The 27,546-nt window shown below is 45.9% G+C and overlaps 1 protein-coding gene across 1 annotated transcript; it reads right to left on the bottom strand.

Moving 5' to 3' along the window:
* Positions 1-3,204: 3,204 nt before the first annotated feature.
* On the bottom strand, positions 3,205-13,920 carry LOC119398686 (uncharacterized). The gene is made up of 6 exons (XM_049417392.1): positions 13,324-13,920; positions 9,754-10,056; positions 6,138-6,467; positions 4,366-4,667; positions 3,386-3,443; positions 3,205-3,351 (listed from the first exon to the last, which is right to left on the bottom strand). Exons 1-6 carry the CDS (start codon positions 13,918-13,920, stop codon positions 3,205-3,207), a joined length of 1,737 nt encoding a protein of 578 aa, XP_049273349.1.
* Positions 13,921-27,546: the final 13,626 nt, after the last annotated feature.

Genomic DNA, 27,546 nt, shown 5'->3' on the forward strand with positions numbered 1-27,546 from the left:
CAGAGCCACGCCAGGTCTATAAACTGGTTTGGAAAAACAGCCTGCGCAGGTGTAATGTCGGTGCAACGTCAATTGTGGTTGTGGCGCTGTCTGTCTAATTTTACAAGAAAGCAATAAACACTACATATGTACTCCTGCGATACAGGCGTCATATTAAATTAACATGTATGGTTCCAGTGTTGGCTCCGCTTTTATAGCAGTTTAATAAACATAGCATTTGTGTTCCTATGATTCAGCAAGCTATGTTGAAGCATCGCTCGACCCCGGAGGAATAGAATAACAAAAGTTACGTGTGATATTTACGTGCTATCATCATAAAAGGCACTTAGTTTTGATAATACTGACGTATGTACTCTAACGTGAGGGCTGACATTACGTCGCACCATAAGTTACCCTTTAAACGCCACTGTTGGCAACGTGCCTGATAAGCCCACGATGTGAACACAGCTACCACACTTACAAAACCACGTCGATCCACCTCTTAACGCTCGGCTCGAAGCCATAAAATACAGCATAGAAGTAGTCGCTGACTGCTTCGCATGAAACCGATTCCCACAACGCATGGGATCTGCCGAATTTTTTATTCGACCGGAGGTGAGTAGTTGCACATCCCCAATTTCCCTGGCATATCTTCTAGGAGCTGCGTTACGCGCATCAGAGATTAACCTCGACCTTAAAAGCTGCGCTGTTTAAACATTCTGCTTAGAAACCAATGTGGTGTCGGCTTGCGTCGCTTTAATGAAAATTCGTGTAAGAACAACTGTCGCAAAAAAACTCGACAGAAGAAGCGGGCGATGCCCATGGGTATTTTTTTTTTGTGCCTTGGCTCTGCTTAGAAACTGTGCCCATTGCGGCCGTGTGCGCTGGTCTACGCGAAGTTTAGAAGGTAGCGATAGCTCGTCCCTGACGTTTCTAACTTTTAAAGGTTTATGGATATGCGCATCCCCAATGTATTGTCATGAGCGCTTTTGCTATTTTTATGTTATTGGTCCGTTACACGTATAACCACTGCCTTGCACTAACCGTGTCCAAACGTCTGGAAACGAGATTATTTGTTTATCTTCTGATATGATTGAGCGCGCAAACGCGAGCAGTTGAGTTTATTCCGGAACTAACGCAGCCACCAGTGATGGGGCTCGGATGTTCGATGCTGCAAGTGTAAATGCCGACGCGCCTTACCACAGATCAGATTACTCGACGGCCGACGGCTGTACTCCCCGCTATGAGTGCACAGCTTGTATCGCTTGTATTTTGAGTTGTCATCTTCCAGGTACAAGTTCTGCCAAATAAAGAGTTCCGTGTTTCCCAGTCTTGCTGCAGCCTTCCTCACCGTCACAACGACGTGATAATACAGACAAGTACATTTATACCTGTCGTTCCACTGCCGTACGCCGTACTAGCTTGGTCATTTAGTTACGTAAGATGTACATTCAATGATAATCGGAGTAAAATTCCAAAATAGGTATAATTCGTAGTGAGGCACCAGCGATCACGCGGCCAATTTCACGAAAAATGTCTTTTGGGACCCTCACTGCAGGGACGTGTGTCTGGGAAGCCACAAAATAGTTCTTTGTTCACGTGGTAGCAGCCACAAAGAAACTTCTAATAGGCAATAACGGGCACCAAACACGAAAATTTTATTTTTCTGCGAAGGTATCAGAGTCTTCATCGTTACCACTTAGGGAAAAAGTGGAAAACGAAAACGCTCGGTGGATCTTCAGTTCGCGTCTATAGATTCGCGAAAACGCTATGCCACAATTAGGAGGCATGATTTTTTATTCTCACAAGAATGGACGCATTAAAAAACTTTGCAATGTTTTATCATTAACTTTTCACTGTCGCAACTTCACCAATGATGATCAGGTTCCGCATCGCATATACAATTGGGATAAAAAAAATCAACCAGCTCCGCATCGCGGACACCGATGAAACAGCGAAGCCTGTGGCGTTCCGTACGTGAGGCTAACAGATTTCTATATTTTGCAAGTCTTTCAGATACCTTGCATCGTTGCTCTTTATTAAACACTCTTTAGTATGCATTCAGGTAGTAGTATAGTATTATTGCATCTTGACGACACCATTCTTGTGCACAAGTTTACAAAGAAGCCTTTGCTTAAGGTGCCCCAACATGTTGCATCACTGCTCTTTATTAAACACTCTTTGTTAAGTTTGAGGCGGTAGTATAGCCACCAGCTTTTATAACCAGAAAGTATCCCGTGACAGTGGTGTGACTTTGGTAACAGGCACGCCATTTGTTGGGCTAACTGTTGCCTTCCTCCTTTTCAGTGGCATTTGTGTGTTGTGGGATTTACCCTACATCTGTGGCACATACGCGAGTATGATAACTATAGTTTTCCGATAGGTCGCACAGACTTCTGTGGCACATACCCGTTTGCTGGGCTAACTGTTGCCTTCATTTTTAGCGGACCAGTGGTGAGTAGTGGGATTTACCCGACGTTTGTGGCGCATACCCGTTTATAACGCCCAGAAGCGTTACCACGGATTCCGGACATGAAAGGCTCGACCATGTTAAATTAGCGCTATATCAAGTAAAGCTTGAAGCGCGGATTGCAGAATCCGGCACGAGATTCTGCAGGAGGTTCGGGCGCATTTCCCTTTCTCACTATGGGTCCGTTTATATATGTATTTTTCATCGTTTTTTAACGTGAGTATACCTATTTTGATTAGCAGTTCCCTTTTCTCAAATGCACAAGGGAACTGATAGGGAACTCCGTTTCTGATATTGGGAAATTTTGTAAAGAAGTCGTATCTGGTATATATCACCGAAGCAGCAAATTTTTACTCTGTCGTGCAGGCAATGATTTGAAGTTGTCACAGAACGAAGGCAAAATGATGTGCGATTACCTGGTATGTGACTATTCCGCAGCGTCTGTATTCATACTGATGTTTTAAGCCTTTCTATCCCTTCCCTAGGAATACTTAGAGCCCTGAGCATTAGAACGGTTCACCGCATTCGATGATTTGTGGGATATTATGCATGAAAATAGCGCTATTCGTCTTTATTGAAAAAAAAGGATAATTAAACTGGCCTGGGAAACATTCCATCAAAACTTTTGAGCTCATTCTCAGCTCACTCTGAAGCCACGTGCGAAGATGCACTAACTGCTGCAATTCTTCCGCGTTTGCGTATGCACTAAACACGTGCGGCTTCGTGCCGGTTAGCTGGGCGCAATGGCGGCGGCTCTACGTGGAGGCGCAGTAGCACAGCTTCTGCCAGAGGCTCGGCGGAAGGCATCCGGTCTGGTTGGCGTACCAGTCCAGCCTCTGCACAAACAACATGCGCCGCTCCTGGCTGTCGCGCACCTCGCCGTACGCCTCAAAGCTGGGCTTCTGGCAGAGTGACGACAACCACCCGCATGGTTACCATGGCACTCTTCAGACCACCGAGCGCGTATGCGTCCGTCACGCTCGCCAGCTGCCACCTGCAGCCGGAACATGGATTTGAAAAATGCGACAAGACATAGCTGGAAATACTACCGGTACAGAAAACCGGGAAGTTAGCAATCGCAAGCTGATAATTGTACTGTGCATCTAGGACAATTTCCTAACGCTTTATAGAGGGGGAAATATAAAATTGATAATATGAAATGTCAGGGGCGAGTTAGGGATACACATTTACTATTAGCATTAAGTTTAACTACCTGTATGTTTCTTAAATTGCAATCATAGCCAACGCACCTCCGCAGTGGATTGCCATCTAGTTCACATAGCAACTTTCAGTTGACAAACGCTTTTGTGCGCAGAAAACAATAATGGGTCAAGGCCACATCTTCTATTAAGATTCGGTTTCTCGGGCTTACGTGCTGCTACACATGTGGAAGATTATGTAGCCGCTGGAGCAGTAACTGACACGCAGCTTCTTTACCACAGTTTAAAAGAACAGATACCTAGAAGCGTTGTTCCAGCTTCACCTTGGAAACAGCTCAAGTACGTGAAGGAGCCCGCTGCTTCGTTGTGTACGACTCTTCTGGTTGTCTGTCTTGCGCTGTTACCCTGTATAATAAACTAGCAGCTAAGGCACTGACGTTTATTGTACTTAACTTTTGTTGCCCTCATTAACACGAGATTTATCCACCAGCCACAGCATTAGCTAAGTTGTAAAGATTTAGTTCCACGTGTACAGTAGAACGCAGCCCTTCGATAAAAGGCAATTCTTATTGAAACTGATTGAAGGTTCTCACTCTTTCAGTGGGTACGTATTTGGACCGCCATGGTGCTATGCCTTTTTCGCACAAGTGATATCAAACGAAATTAACATTACAAAACAATAGGGGGTGTAGGTTGAATCTTGGTAACGAATTACATACATTACCAAAGGAACAGAACGTTCTTTTTAAAGCTTACCTGACGCACATAGCGGGAAAGTTGGCCTCGTTGAGACTGTTGAGGTATTCCACCACAAACGTCGCGAATGACTGCACCAGGCTTGACTCCAGGTCCAAGTCTACGCCAGCTGCGACGCACTCGCAGAATTCTACAGGTACAAAGGCGTCGCTGCAGTTTCTCTCTGGAGGCACATAACCCAGAAGGCTAAGACCCCTCTCTGTGCGTAGGGAAGCACTGGAAGCAGCAGTGTGCGCGTAGCGCAAGAGGTGCAAGAGGGTGACGTGAAGATCGTACGCTGTAACCAAACGCCGCTGATTTACCTGCACGCAGGAAGTAAGACTTTGACTTCCCTTAAATTTAGATAACAGTTTATGGCTTATGAAAGAAAAGAATTACACCATCTCCCACTAAAGGGAACCATGTGGTGATGAGAAGCAGCGGTTAGGTGGACTTAAAGTTCCGTTCATCACGGGCACCTTGCCCGATGTTAACGCGTCCTTGCAAGTGGAGCACACCATGAATTCACTGTAGTTGCTGTTGCTGTTACTCGTACCGAACTCTTGTTGGAGCACGCCACGCGGGTTTATCGCGCCTCTGCAGTCTCGTTCCCCGACGCCATCACGCGATTGCTGAGAAAGTGTAAGTGGGAGAGGCCCAGCGTCTTACCCAGCCCCTTACACAGGCCTGAACGCGCTAGCGCGTGCCAGCGCGTTCTGACTAGGATACAACACGTTGGTTCATCGCGCGTCTGCAGAATCTCGTTCCCCGGCGCCATCACGCGACTGCTGAGATAGTGTAAGGGGGAGGGGCCACAGCGTCTTACCCAGCCCCTTACACAGGCCCGAACGCACTAGCTCGCGCTAGCATGTGTGCTAGCGCTTACCAGCACACATGGTTTTGTCTGCGTTACACCAAGCTAGGACAGCATACGGCAGCCCGGGCCCCGAAAGTGCTCTGCGCGTGTCATCATCAAGGCGGTCGAAGAACAAGAGGAAGAAGTCTTCTCCTTGGCGCGAGCGCGCGCTCAGATTGCTATGCTATGTGGGACGGTTGGCAATGGAACTACGGACACAGCCCAGCGCAAAAGCTGCTTCGCATCTAAAAAAAACGTCATGTAGCTTTTTTCTAGCATGAAACTACGAGGAGACTCATACACATTTCTCAAAAGTAAACCTTGGAAGCTGACGACAAATTAATCCTTGATCGTTATTGTAAGTCGAGAGGAACACCCTTCAAGCACAGACCCTCGACCGCCTATGCTGACAAGGAAGCTAACAGGTTGCATCTCGAGGGTAAATTAACCGAGAACTTGAATCTTGGCATAGAAGGTGCCTGATCAATTTCGCGAAGCCCACAATGTGGAGGAGTTTTTGTTACCTGCTAGCTTCCTGTTTGGCCCCGGCGGTAAAGCGACCACTCCGGAAACGCAATGGTGTCATATTGAAATCTCGTACCAGGCCGAATAGTAACAATTCGTCGAATTTCCGGCTAAATTCCGTGTTCGCGCCGTAAGACATTGTATATAATCAACACATACAAAGCCGATATTCACGATTACTCACGGCAAAGCTTTTGTAGTAGCGTTAGCTCATACAAATCTAATCTTCCTTTTATTTTACGACCATCCTGTTTGTGTGCGTACAAAAGTAATGTACCACAGTAGCAATAGGTATATCTACAAGCCAGTAGTCAAAAGGCAACACAAATTAATTATTGATTTATGCGCCACATTATTTAGATTCCTTTTAAGGTGTGTCATTGTATAACGATATTAAATTGCGTATACGCACCTCTAAATTAACAGCGGCTTTAGGGTGGCGGCGTAGAAATCTGCGCGGCAGCACGAGGTATCCGAACGGTGTCTTGTCCTCGTGCCTGCCGATGACCGTGGCACGGTTGCTGCCAAACCTCGCGCCGTGGTCACTCAGCAGAACGACTGCAGTGTCTTCGAAGGCACGTCGGTTTTGCATGTCTCGCAGTAGCTGGTGTACTGGATCGTCCAGCACCAACAGAGCGTGGTCATTGCTATGCGGAACGTCCGACAGCCAGACATACGAGAACATCGGGATGCCGTGATCAGCGTTCAACTCCATCACGTCTTTTAGGTACTCTAAGAATACCTGCAAGCAACAACTAACTCAAAATTGAAAGCGTCACCAACATTGATGAATTGCCCAGTACTAAGTGAAGTTTTTGTTGGGCGAGTTGGTGAACGTTCCTAATTGCTTTTAAGGTGCGGGAGAACAAAATCACGCTCTGTCCCGTGCTCTTCGCTCTGTCCCGTTCCCTTTCCGACTGTGGTCTCTCGCGTCTTAAAAGCAATTATGTGCACATTATGAGGTCAAGTACAAGGTCCACTCGGTTCGGATTGCAGCACACGCCAGTGCGGCTTGATCTAGCCAGAATACAGAACACATTTAGGTTCTAGAATACTTCACAACCGCTGCAGGGCGTAACGTAGGAAGCTGAACGCAACGCTGAAAATACATCTTGAACTGGAGTAAAATGTGTGTCGTTTCCTCCGCTTTAGTGTGCTCGTTTTGTTGGTGCGCTGATATTTGAAGTATGAACATCTTGAACTCCTTCGCATGAGTGAAACCCCCAAAAAACAGACATTTGGGCTAGTTGTTTTCGTAGATTCAACGAAGCCATAGCGGTGAAAACACATGGACCAAGGAAGACGCCGGAAAGCACACGTCCTGTCCGCTTCCTTGGTCTCTGTGTATTCAGCACTAGAGCTTCACTGGACGGCTATCCAGTGATGTTCCTGAATGGCATGCGCCGTAAGTTTATATGAGAAAGTGTGTTTTATTGCGATAGCAATTATATGGACACTATCGGCTGGTTCTCGCCGTCGCCGTCTGTCGACGCCGTCAGGGCATATATATATATATATATATATACAAGCCACAAAGAAAAATAATTCACATTTTCCCGAAGCTAGGAATCGAACGTGCGACCTCTCGCTCCGCACCACGCGGGGTACGTGGCTAGGCCACGACAAATACGACTTTCAGCCTGCTAAAGGCGAGCTATTTATACACATGATTTACTACAGCATGATTTCTTGGTCACCAGCCATATGGCGCAAAGTGCGCGCGAGGCGCGCTTTACAGGTCGTCGCCCCAGTCCTGCGAACGCCGATGCTCATCGCCCTGCAGGGCGTGGTCACCTGCGCGCGATTATCTGAAGGAATGAGGGGGGGGGGTATATCTTGTGCTTTCCCCGCGATGTCGGCGCTGATATCACAGAGCGTGCGAAGTTCACTTCTCTCGCTCCAGCTACCGCGTTTGCGAAAGGAGCGCGCTGTTCAAACAGAAATAAGTAACAACTGTGAGAGTTAGTTCGCGCTCGTCCTGTGTGTACCAGTTCGTTCATTTCGTGCGTCCTGCTTTATGTTTGAGCAGCGCGCTTCAAGTGTCTAATTGTGATGCATGATAGTTAGCACTCATCCTGTGGGCGTTCTTTTCGTGCGTCCTTTGGGCTTGAGAGACGCGCTGGCAATTTCGAGCTGCTTTCAGTTCTTCGCGTTACATTCCAATTTGTTGCTATCGTATTCATTGCTTCGCCGTTGCGGCGAAACTGTGACTTTTTTTTCCTCATCGTAAGGGCTTAGATATTTTACGCTAGTTTCCGTATTGGCTTCACAACATTAGCAGTGGTCTCTCCGATAGACACGTTGTTCGCAGCTCAGGCTAGCTTTGAGAGCTAGGTACTAATTTCGAGGGAGTCGCGCTTCAAGCCACGCCGGGAGAAATGCATCTAAGCAAGGTGCACTGCTTGCAATATTAGCAACCACCCATATAAATTCTCTACACCGTCCGTAGTGAAGCGTGTAATGCCTCGAAGAGGAATTGTGATGTACAGCATGAAACAAAATAACGAGACAATCGAGATAACAGATATCTGTTTCACCCTGTGTGATAGAGAGAGTACACCTTTAATAGTGTCCAGTGCAGACGCGGAGGTTGCCCCGCGCTATCCGGCTGCTCCCACATGGCGAGAGCCTAGGGATATTATTTGACTCCAGTACATTGAAAAAAAAAGCAGGCATTCAAAGCACATTGTCCTTTCTTACAACGACTTTCGCCTCCCAGCGGCATGGTAAAGGAACTGCCGAGTTTCGTCTATCTCCTGCAATAATGAACCTATCTGAGAATATTTCTTTTCTGAAACCGCTGCAAGGAAACGCCTTATGACTTGAAGTAATTAACCAGAAAGTGTAATAATGCCACGGATGGGGTCCTTTAAAACGTGCTATTGATATTGACTATGTTTTCGACAGATCAAACAAAATAGCAGTAACGCTACTGAAGTACATGATGCTTGCAATCTGGCTTAAGTCTGTCTCGACATAGTGACCGCTGCCAACGTACAGGCCTGGTTCAGCGAACGAACCTGTTGTCTAAAAACATAATTGAATTTTACAACCGTATGTTCGAGGCCACGCGCGTTAGCCAGACCACATGTGGCTTTGCACAGAAAAAAAGGTCAATTCGTTTGATGGAGTGATTCACTCACACTATTTCACTGCTTCTACGCAGCATGTCACCTTCACTGCAAAATAACCAGTTCTTGAGAGAAAATAAGCCGTGATTAGTCAGTGTTCAGGCAGCGTTTACTTCATTCCTCTCGTATGTACCATGCCCACTACAACAAAAGACGTTCATTTACAAGTTCCCCCCGAGTCATCTTTTGATCTTTTCCTGAAGTCTTCAGTGGCGACCTCATTTTCACTGGATGCGATGGTTAACAATATCCGGGTATTGTTACGAGTATAAGCTATGGCACTATTTCTGCTGTAACAGGCAGAAGAGCGAGGAATCCAGCGTGGTGGTGTAGTGGTTATGGTGCTCGACTGCTGACACGAAGGTCGCGGGGCCGAATCCTAGCCGCGGCTGCCGCATTTCGATGGAGGCGAAATTTCAGAGCCCTATGTACAGACGGGGCCACTGTTAATGGGAACCTTTAACCTTTCGGGTATCTCCGGATTTCGCTCTCCTACAGAACCATAATGGCTTAGCTTTTCATAACACTACTGTTGGTTGACAGTTCCGAACCCTTATGATAGATTAGTAACGTCCACGAACAATCTTTCCGCATCCCTAGCCGTTAGGGAGCCAACAAAATGAAAGTTGCTCATTCGACTGTTCCCTTTAACAGTGGACCGTACTGTACTAAGCTTTAGGCTCACCAGATGGTCAAAATTTCCGGAGCCCTCCACTACGGTGCCATTCATTATCCGGTCATGATTTTGGGAGGCACATATCAGCTGATCAGCTGTATAAATGCGGCCTTGTATGTGTGAGCTATTCCGCAAGACGTTGGCTAGCAGCTCCGACATATGAAATCCGGAAGGTTGGACAAAGGATCGCTTACAACCCTTTAATTTAAAGGAAAGCTAACCTGTGTCTTCAAGCGCGAGCCGGCGCAGTAGACGTCGATGCCTCCGTTTTCTTCCATGGCGTGCAGGACGGGCACAGGGTAATAATCGGTTGGCGGCTTACGGAAACCCCGGTAGTTCGGATATGTGAATAGACTGTAGCAAGGCATTTCTTCCAGGAATAGGGTGGCATACCCTCGTACCGAGTAGTGGTTCCACAGGAGCGACAAGTCGTCTAAATTGTCGTTGCAAAAGATTCGTTTCACCTCGTCCGCAGACTTTCCCATCAGCAGCGGTATCTGGTTGCCAAAGGAACTGTCCCCCACCTATGAAGCAACAATGAGAAAATACATTTTTCGACTGTGACACTTCGTCGTTTTTTGAAGACATAGTAGGATATTAGGCTTGCCCAAACTACATCGCGTAAATTTTTAAGAAACTGACAAGGTACAAACTTTTTAAAGGCGAAATAGAGTAACACATTTCACGTCGTTATAAGTGGGAACCGCCCTGTGCCAGGTAACCAAAATGTACCGCTCTACAGTGACAACTCAATAAAGTCGGAAGGCATGGACAGTTAGCTTAAACACTGGCACTTTCACCCACTTCAATTTGTGGAATATAGGAAACATTAGATCTGCGGCTGACTATGGTAACACTCTTACATATAAGAAATAATTGGGCTGTGCACTACTGTGATGACGTGAATGCAATCGCAGTAAGAAGTGAGGACATCTTGTGCATCCCTGCCGTTCGTCCACATGATGCTGCCACCCGAACAGTAGACGCAATATGCGGATGGAATACATAAGTGAACTGCGTCTCTTTTGGAATGCGACAGCCACGTTCCTTCGTAGCTGGGGTTCATGCTTATGGAACGCGATCAGGCTTCGCCTTTCACACTGCTGATAGTAACATGACGATCCTCTTATTGGGCATATTTCTTTCAGTAGTTAACATGTAAACGTGTGGAATGGAGGTATATTCTGAGCGACAATACAAACAAGAAGTTTCCGCACTTTAATTTTTAATACGCAGACATTAGACACAAGGACACTTGCAAGTATTCATTTCACCTTCATTTAAAGCGTGCCTTACCGGAGGTTAGCTATCATACCCTACCTAGCCGGATTTGACAACCTAATGGAAATGCTTCATAAAACAGCGGACACCACTAGGCGGAGTCACAGGTTACGGTTGTTATTGCTGGGCTATCGCAATTCTAGGGAATTTACAGAAATGCATATCAACCCGCAAGGTATTTTCCTTCCGGAAGGCAACAAGCCTTATGTTCAAATACAAGATGTTTGATCAAGATATGTCTTCTGATTGCCCATGAAGGGCATCTTTTTGCCAAAATTGAAATACGGAACGGGAACGTTAATACCACAAAAAAAATTAAAATCTCATTTCTGAGCTAGCTAAACTACTGTGATCAGTTCGCCGCGTCATTAGGCGAACTTATACACGCTTAGCACGAAAATTAAATTTAACTATAACGCTGTGAGCGCGGTGTGCTGGCACTTTGACGCCGAAAAAGAAATTGACGGGTGCACGCCGGGACGGCGGCACAGAGACAGACGAAATGACGCAGCCGTGTGCCAAGCGTAGGAGCAGCCAGGAACTGGCGTTTTATCAATACGATAAGTTTTATACAAAGATGATGCACAACCTGGGTACAAGAAAGCCGGTTTCGATTACGAACTCGAAACCCACTATACCAAATATGCCTGTAGCCCCGGACTCACTTGTGAGTACCTTCAGTGGTTGGACGGCTTGAAACGCGCGCGAGGACACGAATTTGGTGTTGAGGTCACACGTTCGTGTTACATACACCACTAACAAAATAAGTCCCACTAGGTCCTAATGCTTGCGATACACTGCTTCACGCTGACAAGCGGTTAACGCAAAACAAGCTTTCGTGCAGACAGGGTCTGTTATATTTATCTTTAAGTATCAGCAGCGTAGACCAGCCGTCTATTAAATGCGAAGCATTTCTTAGCGAACCTCTGGCACTTTGAGCGTTTCTATCTACGTGTCTCTCTATCTATCTATCTATCTATCTAGCCGCCTACGTCTGGGTGCTCTCATGATCGCCTCCTTAACTTGGTGTAGACCAAAATTTGCATGGGAGGGTAAGAGGATTTGACGAATATGATTGCCTGGTCATGACATGAACAACGTTAAAATCCTGTCGCGTACGTCGTCAAACCCTTTCCACTAGACACCTGTGGCACATACCCGTTTACCACGGGCCGCGGTGTACGGGTATGCGCCACAGGTGATTGACAGTTTATATCTACCCAGGAACGGCGAGAACAGCCATTGGTAACTTAAATGCGAGAGCATTAAGAAAAACCAACATCGGCAGCGTTGACTTGCCGAATGGAGAGAATGAAAATTAGGATCCCAGCAGGAATCGAACCCAAGCATTCTGCGTGGCAATCAGGTATTCTACCACTGAGCCACGCCATGTCTATAAACTGGTTTGGAAAAACAGCCTACGCAGTCGTAATACCGGTGCAACGTCAATTGTGATTGTGGTGCTGGCTATCTAATTTTACAAGAAAGCAATATACACTACATGATGCTCCTACGATGTGTGCTCCTACGATGTGTACTCCTACGATACAGGCGTCATATCAGATTAAGGACTGTAGTTCCAGTGTTGGCTCCGCTTTTATAGCAGTCTAATAAACATTACGTTAGTATTCCTATGATTCAGCAAGCTATATTCAAGCATTGCTGGACCCTGAAGGAATACATTAACGAAAGTTACATATGATATCGACATCACCGCAACGTAAAGTGCACTTCGTCCACCAGAACGACGCAGTGACCTCTTCATTTCTTACGAGGCTGGGCGATGGCCTCATGCTGACCGAGGATGATGCTAGATTGATTGACAGCCGCTTTGTAGACTAGGCTACGTAGGCCACATACGCCCAGGTAGTCTACGAATACGACTAACACCGTCCACTGATGTTGGTCTACGTAGCACTATCCTGGCCTGCCAGCCTCGACGGCCTATACCTCACCAACGTGAAGGGTGGCTTCAGGTTCCGACATGTCGCCGGCTCGGTCGACAGACAATTTCTCGACGAAATGACCGAGGCATCCACGAATTCAAACAGCTCTACTATACCACATACTTCGCTACACATGGACCCCTCGTCACCACGATCACGACCGGATCCTATAACAAGTCATGGCCAGCTGCTGGTGCTCACTTATCACGGTTATGATACCCTTGTTCAAGAACTGTGAAGAACTTCTTGCACACATGCACACGGGTTCGTGAAACGTGCGTGCGTTCTCGGGACACGTATAAGCACTACATATCAGCTTACCGCTTCTGGTGTTGGCAATACCCACGTTGCCATTGGCAGCGTTACCCAACCGTAAACAACTGGTTATATAATACATATGCGGCTCTTCAACAAATATATGTGTGCGTTTAAAATTTGTACAAATTTTAGCGCCATTTTGTAACGTGTCGCTCAGTAAAAAGAAAGTTCCCAGTCACCTACCCGCCGCATGCTTCGCAAACATCGACTCCCACGGTACGTGGGATCTGCCGGATTTTTTCTTACCTTGTTGTAGCCAAGAAGCTCGAATGCATTCAGCTCTCCTAATAGTAGCCGCCGCGTCCGCTTCATGTGGCGATTGAAGTTCATTCGTGACGTCGAGTCTATGCCCAGGACGAGTACATTCATCAGGCCCTCTCTGCGCCTTGCGAGCAGTCCATCACTAATGTTTTTCAATTGTGGAATGAGGAAGTAATCTGTGAAAAGCGTCTCTATGCCCGCCACGCAGCTGACAGTCACAAACTCTTCGGTCAATTCTTTTCCGAAGACAATGGTTCGACTAGGTCCCAGCTTGTAGCCTGTATCGTGAGGCCCACTTGATGTCTCGTTTCTGAGAACTTCGCGGTACATGCACACCGCGTGTGTTGCCGAGCCCGCGCCGTAGTACTCCGAAAGTCGGGTCGCGTTCAAGTAGAGGGCGCGGCCACGGCGATAGACGACCGTGGCTCTGCGACCTGGACAGCGCCACTTCAGGCTGATGTCTGTCTGGTTGGCATGCCGAATAGTTCGATGGAACGATGGGTAGAGAGGCAACGCGCAGCCGGGTGTGTCGAAGATGCTTCCGATGGGCGACACCAAGGTAGCGTGGTGCCTGGAGAACATGGCTTTGTAATTACAGTACAGGAGGCACGGAAACAGCAGAAAGAAGAGCGTCGAGTAGATGCCTCGAGTTGAATGGCCTCGACTAGATGGCTCACGACGGCAACGCATTGCATTCTCCAGCTTTATTCTTGATGATGATGACTAGAAAGAAAGTGGCACATGCCCACTAAGAGCCATTGGAAAAAAAACGGGTTTCCCTTGAACTGCTTGAGGGATGAGGAACTGCTATACTATACTATACATTGCACGCTTGCTGTCTTTTGCAGTGGAGCTGCTAAGCTTGGCGTTCAGCCGTTAACTGGAGACAAAAAATATCATCATCATGAACCAGCACGCGCTCTCTTCCGCTTCGTCTTCTTCAACTTCTTTGCTCTCAGAACTTGTGCGCCAATTTGTCCGTAGTGGCATGCGACAACTCTCATGGGCAAGAGAACGAGTACAGAGAGAGAGAGAGAGAAAGAGTTAGGGATAGATAGAAAGAAAGAGAAAAAATGGCAAGGCCTGCGCGGAAAGCGCAGCACAGTCACAGCGAAAGCTCGAAGAGCGGCATTTCTAGAGCCCGTTATAAACTCTCGTGCGGCTACTGATACAATTACGCTAGGAAGCTACCCACTACGCCACAAATCATTATTTTTGTGAAGTTGGGAAGCACCCACCACGACATTACTCGTCATTCTGCGGAGAAGCGAGGTACCATCTGTAAGGCATTGTGTGCAGTTTCTTGATGCGACCGTTGATGACGACGAAGAATTATGGCTGTTCTCTTTGTAATGGGTTGGAAGCTTTGAAGGACACACTAGCTACGTAATTCGCATTGTGTGATAACCGGTTGTTATTTCACTCTCCCACCACGCTTTATAACATACGCTAACGTGAGAAAGAGATAGAGAGACGGAATTAACCTTATTGACACCCTGAGCAAATGGATCACGGGAGCGTTATGGGTTTCCTTCGCAACCAATATATAGAAGTACACTTGCGAAGAACCCACTACGCTATAAATCATCATAATTTTTGTGAAGTACGGAAGCGGCCACTAAGCAATTTTTCTTCATTCTACGCAGAACCGTGGTACCTGCTAAACACCTGTAAGGCATTATGTCCGCTTTGTTGATGCTGTGGCTGATGACGATGAATAATTATGGCAGAGCCCTTTGTAATGGGTTGGAAGCATTCAACAACCCACTCGTTGCGCAATTCGCATTGTGTGACGCCTGCTTACAGAATTCGCGTTGTGCGACACTTGCTTGTCATTTTACTCTTCCACCACGCTACATTACATATGTTAATGTGGTTCCTTCCCGACATGAAGCCTGTATAGGGTCATTTTGCAAAGGAGTTTCAAGCACGGGTATGAATCTGAGGTTGAATATTGGGCTCACACGCAGAGTGCCCAGGTTCGAAACCTCGCTCCATCCTGGAATTTTTTTCTTATTTCGTTATTTTTCTTATTTTGCGCGGTGGTGGTTAGGTTCACCGGCGGCGGCGGCGGACAACTACGGCGCCAAAAACGGCCCTTGTTGTGATCTCATAACCGCTTTCGCTGTAAAAAATGGCTGATCCCTCCGTCATAAGAATTGGTACAACACGAAAGTGGAACGTGTCTCCACAGAAGTAGTGCTTATTGTGTAGTGATATATGAGAGCTTCTACAATGTCTATTCGTGTTTGGCTGCAAGAGCACCGTTTGTCGTGGATGCATCCATGTTGGCGTTTAGTGGGATGTGTCCATCACGACGACCAGCGCTCATGATCGTGATTAAACCATTGTGGTAGCTGAAGCTGTGAACATATATTTGGGCACAGCGAATTGTCATACGCGCGTAAAGATGACATCAACAAGCTCATAATCAACCCTGGTAGAGTAGAGTAGAGTAGATTTTAGAAACTCTGGCACACACCCACGCTGGGGATTGGCCAGGAACCGGATAGTTTTTCAGATATAATTCTTAAATTAAAGCTAATATTTTTTTCTATTTAAGACTAAAGAAGTAAAAGTGAAACAATAAATACCGAAATGCACTTCTTCAAAACTTCGTCAATTAAGGAGAGAAACGGCACGGTGTGCGCTTTCTAGTAATGGGTAACAATCGACGGTGCTCATAAATACACTACCACACAGTACTTCAGCAACACGGGAGGCAGAGGTTCGTAGCTTGAGCCGCAAAGGCACCCGTTCCGGTGCCTTCTATCTCACTCCACCAAGGCGCGACATTCGCCCATCAAAATCGTGTCCTGTCTGCAACATGTATTGTAGCAGTTTTGTTAGCCGGTGCTCTCTCAATCCAAGTAGTCGGCGGTGGAAAAATCATGTTGGTGCGTGTGGAAGCTGAACTAGTCCGATGAGCCAGCGCCCGCTAACACGCAGCGAACGGCAAAGAACGTAATTGCGTCTAGGGTGCCTCCGCGACGCCAACGCGGCCAGTGTCCGTCGCAGGTATCGAGACGCTTTAACCATGACCTCCGATATCGCACGCAATCTCAGAGTAAACGCTAGTAAGTGTTGATCGTGACGCATTACTTCTTTTCACCTCTCACAAGCGGCAGTACTTCCCCTCCCCGCCCCGCCTACCTACACCATCAACAGAGAGCACCGTGCGAAAGAGAATGTGTGAAAGATATAAGGCGCGTTCGTTAAGTGTCCATCATCTGCCAAGGCAGCTTAGTCCAATGATACACCATCAGCGGACTGTTCCCTGGTTTACGATTAGTGTGTGAAAATAATTGTCTGAGGTAATAAAGGAAAAGAAGCCAAGGTAGCTTACTCGGTTGAGCGTCGAGCGCTTACCGTCGCTGCCGCAAGGTCATGGGTTCGATTCCCAGCGGGGGATGTCGTTCTTGTTTTTTTTTCTCACCCGTTGGCGTCGATTTCATCAACGCCATATCCGTAACGGACACTTGGTGCACCCCGGCGTGAAACACTTTCGTGTTAAAAAGAGAAATTCTTGCCGAGGCGCAATTCGAACACGCGTACCCGCGATCCGAAGGCGACCGTCGTAACCACACGGCTATCCAGGCACGCTAACAAATCATACCATAGCCTTGTTTAGCATAGTCAAACAAGAGGATGGGGAAGGGAACTGAGGGTGAGGAGGAGGGAAAGAAGGACGGGAGAGATAAAGCATAGCATAGAAATAAATCGAAACAGAGAAGTAGAGAGAAAGAAAGGGAAGAAATAAAGAAACAGAAAGAGAGGGAAATAGAGAGAGAGAAAGAAAGAAAGGCAAGAAAGTGATAGGAAGAAAGAGAAGGACACACGTAAAGAAAGAAAGAAAGAAAGAAAGAAAGGAAGAAATAGAAACAAATCCAGATAAAAAGGCACAAGAAAACGAGCGATGAGAGAAAAAAGAAAGAAAGCGTGGAAGAAAGAAAAAGAACAGTAGAGAGAAACAAAGAAGGCCGCCCAGCTCCTCAATGTCTTCAGACTTGGCACCACTAGTGCGAAGGTGCGTTAATTTTCTTTTCGACTTTTTTTTGTGTCTGTTTCTTTCATCTCTTTCTCTCTGTCTAACGTTTTGTTTGTCTTTCTATACTTTGCTCGGTTTCTTCCGTTTCTTTCTCTCTATTTCTCTCTCTCTCTATCTGCACTAGTTCTCTCACCCATCATGGTTATTACATGCCACGCTGGACAAACCGGCACACCTGTTCTGGAAGCGATGGACAACATGAAAAAGAGGACGTAGAAACGAAGAGAGAGCTTGCCGCTTATGATGATGATAGTTTTCTGGTGTCGCCACACGGCGTAAGAAGCGTAACAGCTCTGCTGTAAACAGATTGCTTCCGCATCGTCTCAAATGTTTCCAAAAACGAGGTAGTTAGTGAACCGTCGTCACTGGAACGTTGCCATAACTCCTTTTTGAAACGGCGTCTAATTGGCCTGTCGCAAGAAAAATGATACAAGTCAAGTGCGCAGGTTGTACAAATGATATAATCACACTCGCCAGAAGGCCGTTTCCACATAATATTTAGGGACTAAGCATTATAGGGTCTCAGCTGCCCATGCGCAGCCGACAGTGACCGCTGTCGAAAGTGGAGAGGGGGGGGGGCTCAGCCTCCCTAACTTCTTTCAGTGGGGGGGGGGTCTCGCGCCCCCCTTGCCCCCCTCGGTAAATACGCCTATGGTCATGTGGTCTTCGGTGTCTATCATAAACGGGTTTGCGCCACAAAAATAGGCTAAATCCCACTACTCGCCACCGGTGCACTAAAATTGAAAAAGACAACAGTTAGCCCAAGAAATAGCCCATGATGTATCAGTATTTAATTGCATTATTTACAGAAAATTGTTAAATTCCGCCTCAAAATTGGTTTCAAATGCGCAGTTTCCATCTTTAAAGCATGCTTCGCTGCATGTTGCGAGTGTAACACGAAGACACTTACGGCAAAATCGCTGCTATTGAGCAATGAGAGACAGAAGAGGAAGAAGAACAAGCATTTGTTCTTCTTCGCGCGGCGCGAGTGGGGAGGGGGAGGGGGGGCTGGCGTCGCTCACTCTATCCTCCGTGTGTGTATATATATATATATATATATATATATATATATATATATATATATATATATATATATATATATATATATATATATGTATATATATATATATATATATATATATATATATATATATATATATATATATATATATATATATATGTATATATGTATATACATATATACATATATATATATATGTATATATGTATATATTTCCTTTGAGGCGATTTTTTATATTCCTAGAGCTGATCAGATGACTTCCTTTTCAAAACTGTTTTAAATCAGGGAAGAATCTGCACAAACAGATTGTGCAGGATGGGGGCCGCCCTATACCGCGACAACACAGCAGTGTTTTAATCACACTTTGGAAATATTACCATGAAGTTTACAAAGTACACCCAAATTTTATCTCATCATGTGAGCATTCCATCAGCAAACTTCCCAGTCTTAGTTTGGCGTTGTAGACACGATGAGTATGAAGAACCTGCTGTTACTCCAGTACCTTAAAGTTTCACATATTAAACAAAACATGTGGCTGACAAAGCAAGGTACTTCCCAGAAGTCTTCAGGATAAGCCGAGTGCCAATTTCTTTTAAATGCGAAGCATTTCTTAGCGAACTTCTGCGACTTTGAGCGTATCTATCTATCTATCTATCTATCTATCTATCTATCTATCTATCTATCTATCTATCTATCTATCTATCTATCTATCTATCTATCTATCTAGCCGCCTACGACTTTGTGCTCTCCTGGCCGTTTCGTTAATCGGATGTATACCAAAATTGGTGTGTCATAACATGGCCTTATTACGAACACAAATGACAGGTCATATCATGAAAATCATGACACGCATGTCATGAACAGCATGATTTACATTCCACGACCTTAGGCTCTTGCGGCCGTTCCGTTAATTTCATATACACCAAAATTGGTACGGCGTGGCAAGAATTCATGACGAACATAATGACTGGTCTTAACATGCAAATCATGACGCGCATGTCATGTGCAGCATGATTTACATGACATGGTCTCTGGGCGCTCGCGGCCGTTTAAATGAAGGGATATATACGAAAACTGGTATGACGAGACATTTCTGTATGACGAACATAACTGACACGTGGTAACATGAAAATCATGACAGGCATGTCATGTATGACATGATTTACATGCCACGCTCATGGCGCACTCGCGGTCGTTTCGCTAGATTGATATACACCACAATTGGTATTGTGCTGTGTGACTGTATGAAGAACATGAATAATAGGTCGTAGCATGAAAACCATGACATCCATGACATGTATGTCATGATTTACATGCCTCGCTCATGGTGCATTTGCGGCCGTTTCGCTTGCATGATATACACCAAAATTGGTATTGCGCGACACGACCGTATGACGAACGTAAGTGAGAGGTGGTAACATGAAAATCATGACGTGCAAGTCATGTACAATCTGATTTACATGCCATGCTCATGGTGCGCTAGCGGCCGTTTCAGTAGATTGATATACATCAAAATTGGTATTGCGCGAAGTGACTGTATGAAGAACGTGAATAACAGTTGGTAAGATGAAAAACATTACATGCTTGTCATGTATTTCATGATTTACATGCCACGCTCATGATGCATTCACGGCCGCTTCGCTAGCTTGATATACACCAAAATTGGTATTGCGCGCAGCGACTGTATGACGAACGTAAATGAGACGTGGTAACATGAAAATCATGTCATGCATGACATGTCCGACATGATTTACATGTCATGCTCATGGCGCACTCGTGGCCGTTTCGCTTGCTTGATATCCACCAAAATTGGTATTGTGCTATGTGACTGTATGAAGAACATGTAAAAGGTGCTGGCATGAAAACCATGACATCTATGACATGTATGTCATGATTTACATGCCTCGCTCATGGTGCACTTGCGGCCGTTTCGCTTGCATGATATACACCGAAATTGGTATTGCGTGACACGACGGTATGACGAACGTAAGTGAGAGGTGTTAACATGAAAATCATGACGTGCAAGTCATGTACAGCCTGATTTACATGCCCCGCTCATGGTGCGCTAGCGGCCGTTTCAGTAGATTGATATACACCAAAATTGGTATTGCGCGAAGTGACTGTATGAAGAACGTGAATAACAGTTGGTAAGATGAAAACCATCACATGCATGTCATGTATGTCATGATTTACATGCCACGCTCAGGATGCATTGGCGGCCGCTTCGCTAGCTTGATGTACACCAAAATTGGTATTGCGCGCAGCGACTGTATGACGAACGTAAATGAGACATGGTAACATGAAAATCATGACATGCATGACATGTACGACATGGTTTACATGTCATGGTCATGGCGCATTCGTGGCCGTTTCGCTTGCATGATATACACCGAAATTGGTATTGCGCGACGCGACTGCATGACGAACGCAAATGAGAGGTGGTAACATGGAAACATGACATGCAGGTCATGTACGACATGATTTGCAAGCCACACTCATGATACATTCGCGGCCGTTTTCCGAGCTTGATATATACCAAAATTGGTATTGCGCGACGCTACTGTATGACGAACATGAATAACAGGTGGTAATATGAAAACCGTGACATGATGTCATGTATGTCATGCTTTACATGCCGCGCTCATGGTGCATTCGCGGCAGTTTCCCTAGCTTAATATACACCAAACTTGGTATTTCGCGAAGCGACTGTATGACGAACGTAAATGAAAGGTGTTAACATGAAAATCATGACATGCATGTCATGTATGGCATGATTTACATGCTATACTCGTGGTGCACTCGTGGCCATTTCGCACGTTTGATATACACCAAAATTGATATTGCGCGATGTGACTGCATGACGAACATAAATGAGAGGTCTTAACATGCGATTCATGTTATGCATGTCATGCACGGTATGATTTACATGCCACTGTCATGGTGTGCTTCCGGCCGTTTTGTTAACTGGATATATACCAAAATTGGTATGGCACGACACGAGTGCGTGATGAACATAAGCGACAGGTCATGCATTGTATATACCAGAATGTGCGTTTCATTGGCATGGTGTATAGTAGATTGTGCATGCATGCGTGCATGGCAAACATGCGATATATGGTGGACTAGATGCCATGGCATGAGTGATTTCATTTGGCTCAAAGACAAACAAGGCGATGTATGCAGCTCTTTGCTGGCTGCTTCGCATTACATCGATTCCCACAGTGCGTGGCATCTGCCGAATTTTTTGTTAGAGCCCTCTAATATAAAGTCTTTCTTAAGAAGAAGACCAAGTTCAGTCGAATAATACTTAAGCAAACGACATTGAGCTGGTTGTGTATAGCTCTACGACTTTAAATGACTACGAATCTATATACTAGGTGTAGTTCCTTGCCCTCCTACTTTTCCCAGCTTGGATGGGGGGTGGACGGAAAAGCGGTGAAGTGGTCCTTTACTTTTTCCCCTCTGGTTCCTGCAAGTGAATAGCCTACGTAAACTGTGTAAGCACAAAATTTTCTTGGAAAAACGTGGCCGATTATAACGTTAAACTACCCCGCATTGTTTCCTTCCGTATAGGTCGTTAGCTGTTAATGACTGGTCGAAATTTTCTGGGTCATGCTCACAGCACCTGCTCGTAAAACGACGCAACAAATGACGCGTAAGTGATCTACCACGTAATTGCCACGTACGCATGACTGCGTAAAAAAATAATAATAATGAACTATTTTCAATACGACATGTTGTTTGTCATTGGTTCTTCGCTATTCGTCAAAATGTTTCAATGTGCCATAAAATAGCCTCCAATTGTTACTTGACGTCAGAAATCCGCGAAAACCTGCGGCAGTAAAATGACGCGTGCACAATAAGCAGCACATTACTGTGCTGAACAATAACTCTTTTTTTTTTCGGAATAGCCAGACAGTGTCTCTTTCTGAACGTAATTTAAGAAGGTTGCCCGCCAATCACATTGGCAGCGGCTGCTTATAGCAGCGGGCGGAATGGATTCATATGTGTATGATAGATACTTTCAGTTGTAATAATAATAATATCTGGGGTTTAACGCCCCAAAACCACGATATGATTATGAGAGACGCCGTAGTGGAGGGCTCCGGAAATGTCGACCACCTGGGGTTCTTTAACGTGCACATAAATCTAAGTACACGGGCCTCAAACATTTTCGCCTCCATCGAAAATGCAGCCGCCGCGGCCTGGATTCGATCCCGCGACCTTCGGGTCAGCAGTCGAGCGCCATAACCACTAGACCACCGTGGCGGGGCTACTTTCATTTGTAGTACAACGATGTTGAGCTGTTTTGCGCGTGTACAACTCTCGGTGAACTCATCGTTGCTGACAAAGAGGTAGATAGAGAAATTAACAGACACAGTCCTGTGAAGGTAGGCAGCCTTCTTAGTCAGAAAAACGTGCACACTAATCATCTCCTTGGTGAGGTAGACCAAGTAACGGGGCAAACTTGAAAGATGTGCTTCTCTATGTACTCGAGTCCACTGTCTTGTTACAAGCCGCCACGATCGCTGCAAGCTACCATATGATAAGCCAAGTGAAGCAGGCTAATCGGAGACTAAAGTAGGAATATATTTTAGCCGTCCTGGCTAGGCACATCTAAAATACTGGACACTTCAGCACACTCATCAACTCACAGCAGCTTGAATATGGAGCAGTGGCGATGCTATTCGTTTTCAAAGAAGCTGAATTTCCTGAAAAAGGAGAGCGGTTGATCGGGCTATAAAAGGTTTACTGGTTCCCGCCCATATTTGCGTCACGGATTACTTAAAGGAGCACGGAGACAAAAATTTTACACCTTCTTTTTTTTTTGTTGCAATAGATAGCTGTTGCAATGATCCACTTATCACGGCTCCAAACCGCGTTTGCGCGAGTGCGTGACGGCTATTTATTTAGAGACGTTTCTAGAGCGCCCAGTCGCAGTTTCGGTTTCAAAGAGCACCGAGCTAGGCAGCACTACTTCTGGTGGCCGGATTAACGCAGCTGGCGAGTAACCACGCAAAATTGTGACGTAGGCGGCGCGCGAGAGCGGGTCCACAAGCTCGCACCAGGTCAAGTGGCGCCAGCTATGGAGGAATATAAACAACTAACAAACGCGTAACCTATGTTCTCCGAGCATTCGGAAGCGCGCATCTAGACTCACTAAGCCCACAGCATCGATTATTTGACTATGACTCTCAAAAACGGTGCCGAATCAGGACGAATACATTGCTGTCGAAGCTTAAGGACATAACTCTAAAGCAAATGGAAGCATCAGTTCGGAGCTTACACGTTACAGAGCGCACGGCAGCCACTTGATAGATTCGAAGTGGACGACAAACGCTTTTGGCTGTGCGGCCGTGTTTTTCGGAGGCACGAATGCCTCGCCCACGATGCTTTCCGTGCACGTTGGACAGCTCTCGCGCGTGCGGCGCCGCGCCGTTGCGGCAGGCTTGCCGCTAGCGTGAGCGGGCCATAACATCTGCCAACGGGCACGACGAGAGAACAGCGGAAGAGAACACAACTAGCACACGCAAAGCCGCAGGCACGGAGGAAGAAATGGCAGGTAGCATGCCACAAGCGCAAGGGCACAACCAGCAACCAGCCAACACAAACTCGTGACGTAGGTTTGTTTACACAGCCATCGCGTTGATGTCGGCGTCGCGAGGTGCTTGCATCTCGCTCACTCGCGCGGCACGCACTTTAACATTGATATTAAATATGTTCTAGACTATATTGGCCCTTGATATTTCGTAGACGTTGTGTATGGCTCCACACACATCTATTTCACTCATTATCTCGCCTTCGAAATTTTGTGTTAGTGCTCCTTTAAGTTTCAGGCCAGGCGAGAAAAATAAAATCATGACAGATTGCTGTAATGCCATAGAGCCCCTGCTGAGCGATAGCCTCCTTTGCAATGCTCGAGCGCTAGACGCACAGGCGTGGAATAGGCAGCCTGCACCGCAGTTAGCCTACAGTGCGTGGTCATGACACACGGAGGACAGTCGTCACAGCAGAATTGTAGGACAAATTTTATTACAAAATTACGTTTGTGATGCGTTCAAGTAAAACTTTGCCTGACTTGTTAGTTTCCCAGTCTGCAGCCGACAATAACCACTGTCGAGAGTGGGGGGCTCCGCCCCCCCCAACATTTCTCAGTGGGGGGGGGGGGCTAGCGCCCCCCTTGCCCCCCCGGTAGATACGCCTATGCCGCCGGCTAACAATAAGAGCTCTGTCCGGCATACACAGACGTCGCGTAGCGACTTAAGCACATTTTAGCTGCAAGTCTGCGGCATGGACAAGATGCGAGAAAGATCATGCTTGGGGACCAGATACGAAGGCGTCACACCAGTATGCGGGCCTGATCCAGCTACGTGCCGTGTTCTCCCGTGACGAGACGCATTGCTTGCAGTAGCCGCACTGTTGCGAAAAAGTGGAGTAATTTACTAACGTTCAGGTATTAACTGCTTCTCATGACATGCACTGCCCAAGTAGTAACTCCCAATAGTGACTGTCAACTTAGAAACTTCACTAGCATAGCACTTGGCCCTTACAGTTACTACACGCTGCGAAATAGTAATACAAAGTTAGCAACTTTAATACTATTACAAACACTATCTTATTGAAACGGTTGCCTACACTAGAAAACTGCAATTACGCAACAATAGCTTGACACCTATTTGGCTTATGTAGGCCATTGGCATTTTCACATCAAGTTCCTACAAAACCATCAGCTCAAAAAAGAAATTTCAGGAGCTCTTGCAGGCCGGGAAAATGGAAGCACGAGGCATATGTGAGCGAGCATAATGTAGTTACTACCTTTCTTTCTTTCTTTCTTTCTTTCTTTCTTTCTTTCTTTCTTTCTTTCTTTCTTTCTTTCTTTCTTTCTTTCTTTCTTTCTTTCTTTCTTTCTTTCTTTCTTTCTTTCTTTCTCTCTGTCTTTCTTTCTCTCTCTCTTTCTTTCTTTCTTTCTTTCAATCTTCCTTTCTTTCTTTCCTTCTTTCTTTCTTTCTCTCTTTCTTTCTTTCAATCTTTCTTTCTTTCTTCATTCCTTTCTTTCTTTCTTTCTTTCTTTCTTCATTTCTTAATTTCTTGCAATCTTCCTTTCTTTCTTTCAATCTTCCTTCCTTCCTTTCTTTCCTTCTTTCTTTCTTCATTCCTATCTTTCTTTCTTTCCTTCTTCTTTCTTTCTTCATTCCTTTCTTTATTTATTTCGTTCTTCCTTTTTGTTTTGTTTTTCGCATTGGGCAAAGCTCCCTTCTAACTGTTTCCTTTCTCCATGCCGAGAATTGCACCGTCAACCACGACCACGTGCTTAGCAGCACAACACTCTAATTGCTTCAGGCAACAGTGAAATGCGGCAACGTGAAATGACAAGGCACCTCGATAACCTCGATAAAAGAGCAGATTGCCGTGTCCGAAGTGGCTGATCTCCGACAAGCCCGCGGTCGAGCGAGCATCAAGTATCGGAAAACGGCCCACGCAAGTGCGGATGTGACAGACCCAGATTCGTGGATCGCATCTCCTTGCGCTGGCAACGGATTTCTTTGGGGTCCCACATACAGCGCCAACGACACTTGCGAAGCAATACAACCTTCGCTTGAAAAATTTCTCGCATTATCTCCTTTGGGAGTTGTCTAAGTGATGCGTAAGCGTCTCGCTTTGTTGTGGAAATGCGGCCATCCCTGGAATGCCGTTTTCGGGCGGCAGCGGCATGACGTCATTCATCTTCTTTCGAGTGCTCGCCAGCGTTTCATCTATCTAATAGTCGTGCACGTGCCATGGGACGCCGTCTTGTGGCACGGGTATCACCTGGCCACTGAAACGGCGTTTTGCATCAAAATTTTGCAAATTTAAAATTTTCCTTAAGGTTAAAATCCTTCGTGTGGGCTTTGCGTGTTGTCGTGCAGAAATCTTTTGGTCCACTTGCAGCAAATCCCGCTTAGTTTCGGTAAGGTTTATATCGGCCAAACAGGCCGATGCATAAACGACAGAATTAGGGAGCATAAACTTTCCATGAAAAATAAACTTTCAGCACATTTGCCCGTGCATTGGAAGTGTGAGCCTGCGTTTTCCAGTGTATCCGTTCTTGGAAACAGTAATGATACCCTAGCGCGTTAAATCATGGAAGCATACTACAATGAAAAGAACAGAGACATGTATGTAAGTGACACATATGTTGTTCTGCGTAGTGGTGAATTTAGTTTCTTCGAATCTTTTTTTCGATTAAGTTGTTTTTGTCATCCTTATCGCGTGTATTTTGTCGAGCATGTGAGGCGATGTGCGCGCGCATGGTTGCTATTGCTATATATGTCGCTGATGTCCTGAGAATAAAGTTAGTTGCAAGTGACGCCCTTTCCTGTTCTCTCTTAAATTCTTCTTCAACGATACGCGTCTTTTTTTTTTGCATTCCAGTAAAATAGTCTAATGAAGGCCAGGATCCATTCGGTGATTGTCCTAGGGAAAAACTAGTATTTGAAAGTGTTTTCCGGGCAGAGAAATGGGCTAGTGTAAAGGCGTGCCTCTGCTTTGTGGCATATTCTGCTGGAAAATGAAGTATATGTGATACGTGTAATTGAAAATAACCTTTAACTAGCTGAAAAAAATTTTGAACCTCAAAATTTTATTTTTTTGTGCAGGTGCCCAGAGGTTGGCCTTTGCTAATACAGATGGTATCGAAGTACGGCCGTACCTTATAAATATCTTGTATAGCTTTCAACCAGCGCACTGTGCATGCGCTGGTCTCACTAGCGTACCCTGAAATTTTTCGTACAAGGAGTTCATCATATGTACACTTTTAAACATAAATTGCCTCCTTTCATGCTGCCATCAGTGAACCATCTCAAAATATTGCTACGTACCAGTGGCATCGCGGTCAACAAGACAAAGAGGAGGACGACAAAACAGTCTGGCGCGAGCTGTACCTATCATCAGCTCTGCTCGCTTAACCAGTTGTAAATACATCAGTTCCTATTCCTTCGAGTCTGTGTCATTCCCGTAACATATTTGGTGGAAGTGGGAGGTGCGGGGACACTGGTGCACAGACACCCGCCGCACAGACACTGGTGATGCGCCTCCTATCCATAGGCGTCCATATCGGGTATCGGCGACTGAGCGTCAAATTATCCAAAGTGAGGTCGAC

Source organism: Rhipicephalus sanguineus, chromosome 7 (assembly GCF_013339695.2).
Source record: "Rhipicephalus sanguineus isolate Rsan-2018 chromosome 7, BIME_Rsan_1.4, whole genome shotgun sequence".
Lineage (NCBI taxonomy): Eukaryota > Metazoa > Arthropoda > Arachnida > Ixodida > Ixodidae > Rhipicephalus > Rhipicephalus sanguineus.

Coding starts and splice junctions, on each gene's coding strand:
- LOC119398686 (XM_049417392.1), bottom strand. CDS start 13,920: ATGTTCTCCAGGCACCACGCTACCTTGGTGTCGCCCATCGGAAGCATC. Junction 4,668..6,137: donor AAGCCGCTGTTAATTTAGAG/GTGCGTATACGC, acceptor TCCTGCGTGCAG/GTAAATCAGCGGCGTTTGGT. Junction 3,444..4,365: donor TTTCCCGCTATGTGCGTCAG/GTAAGCTTTAAA, acceptor TTCCGGCTGCAG/GTGGCAGCTGGCGAGCGTGA.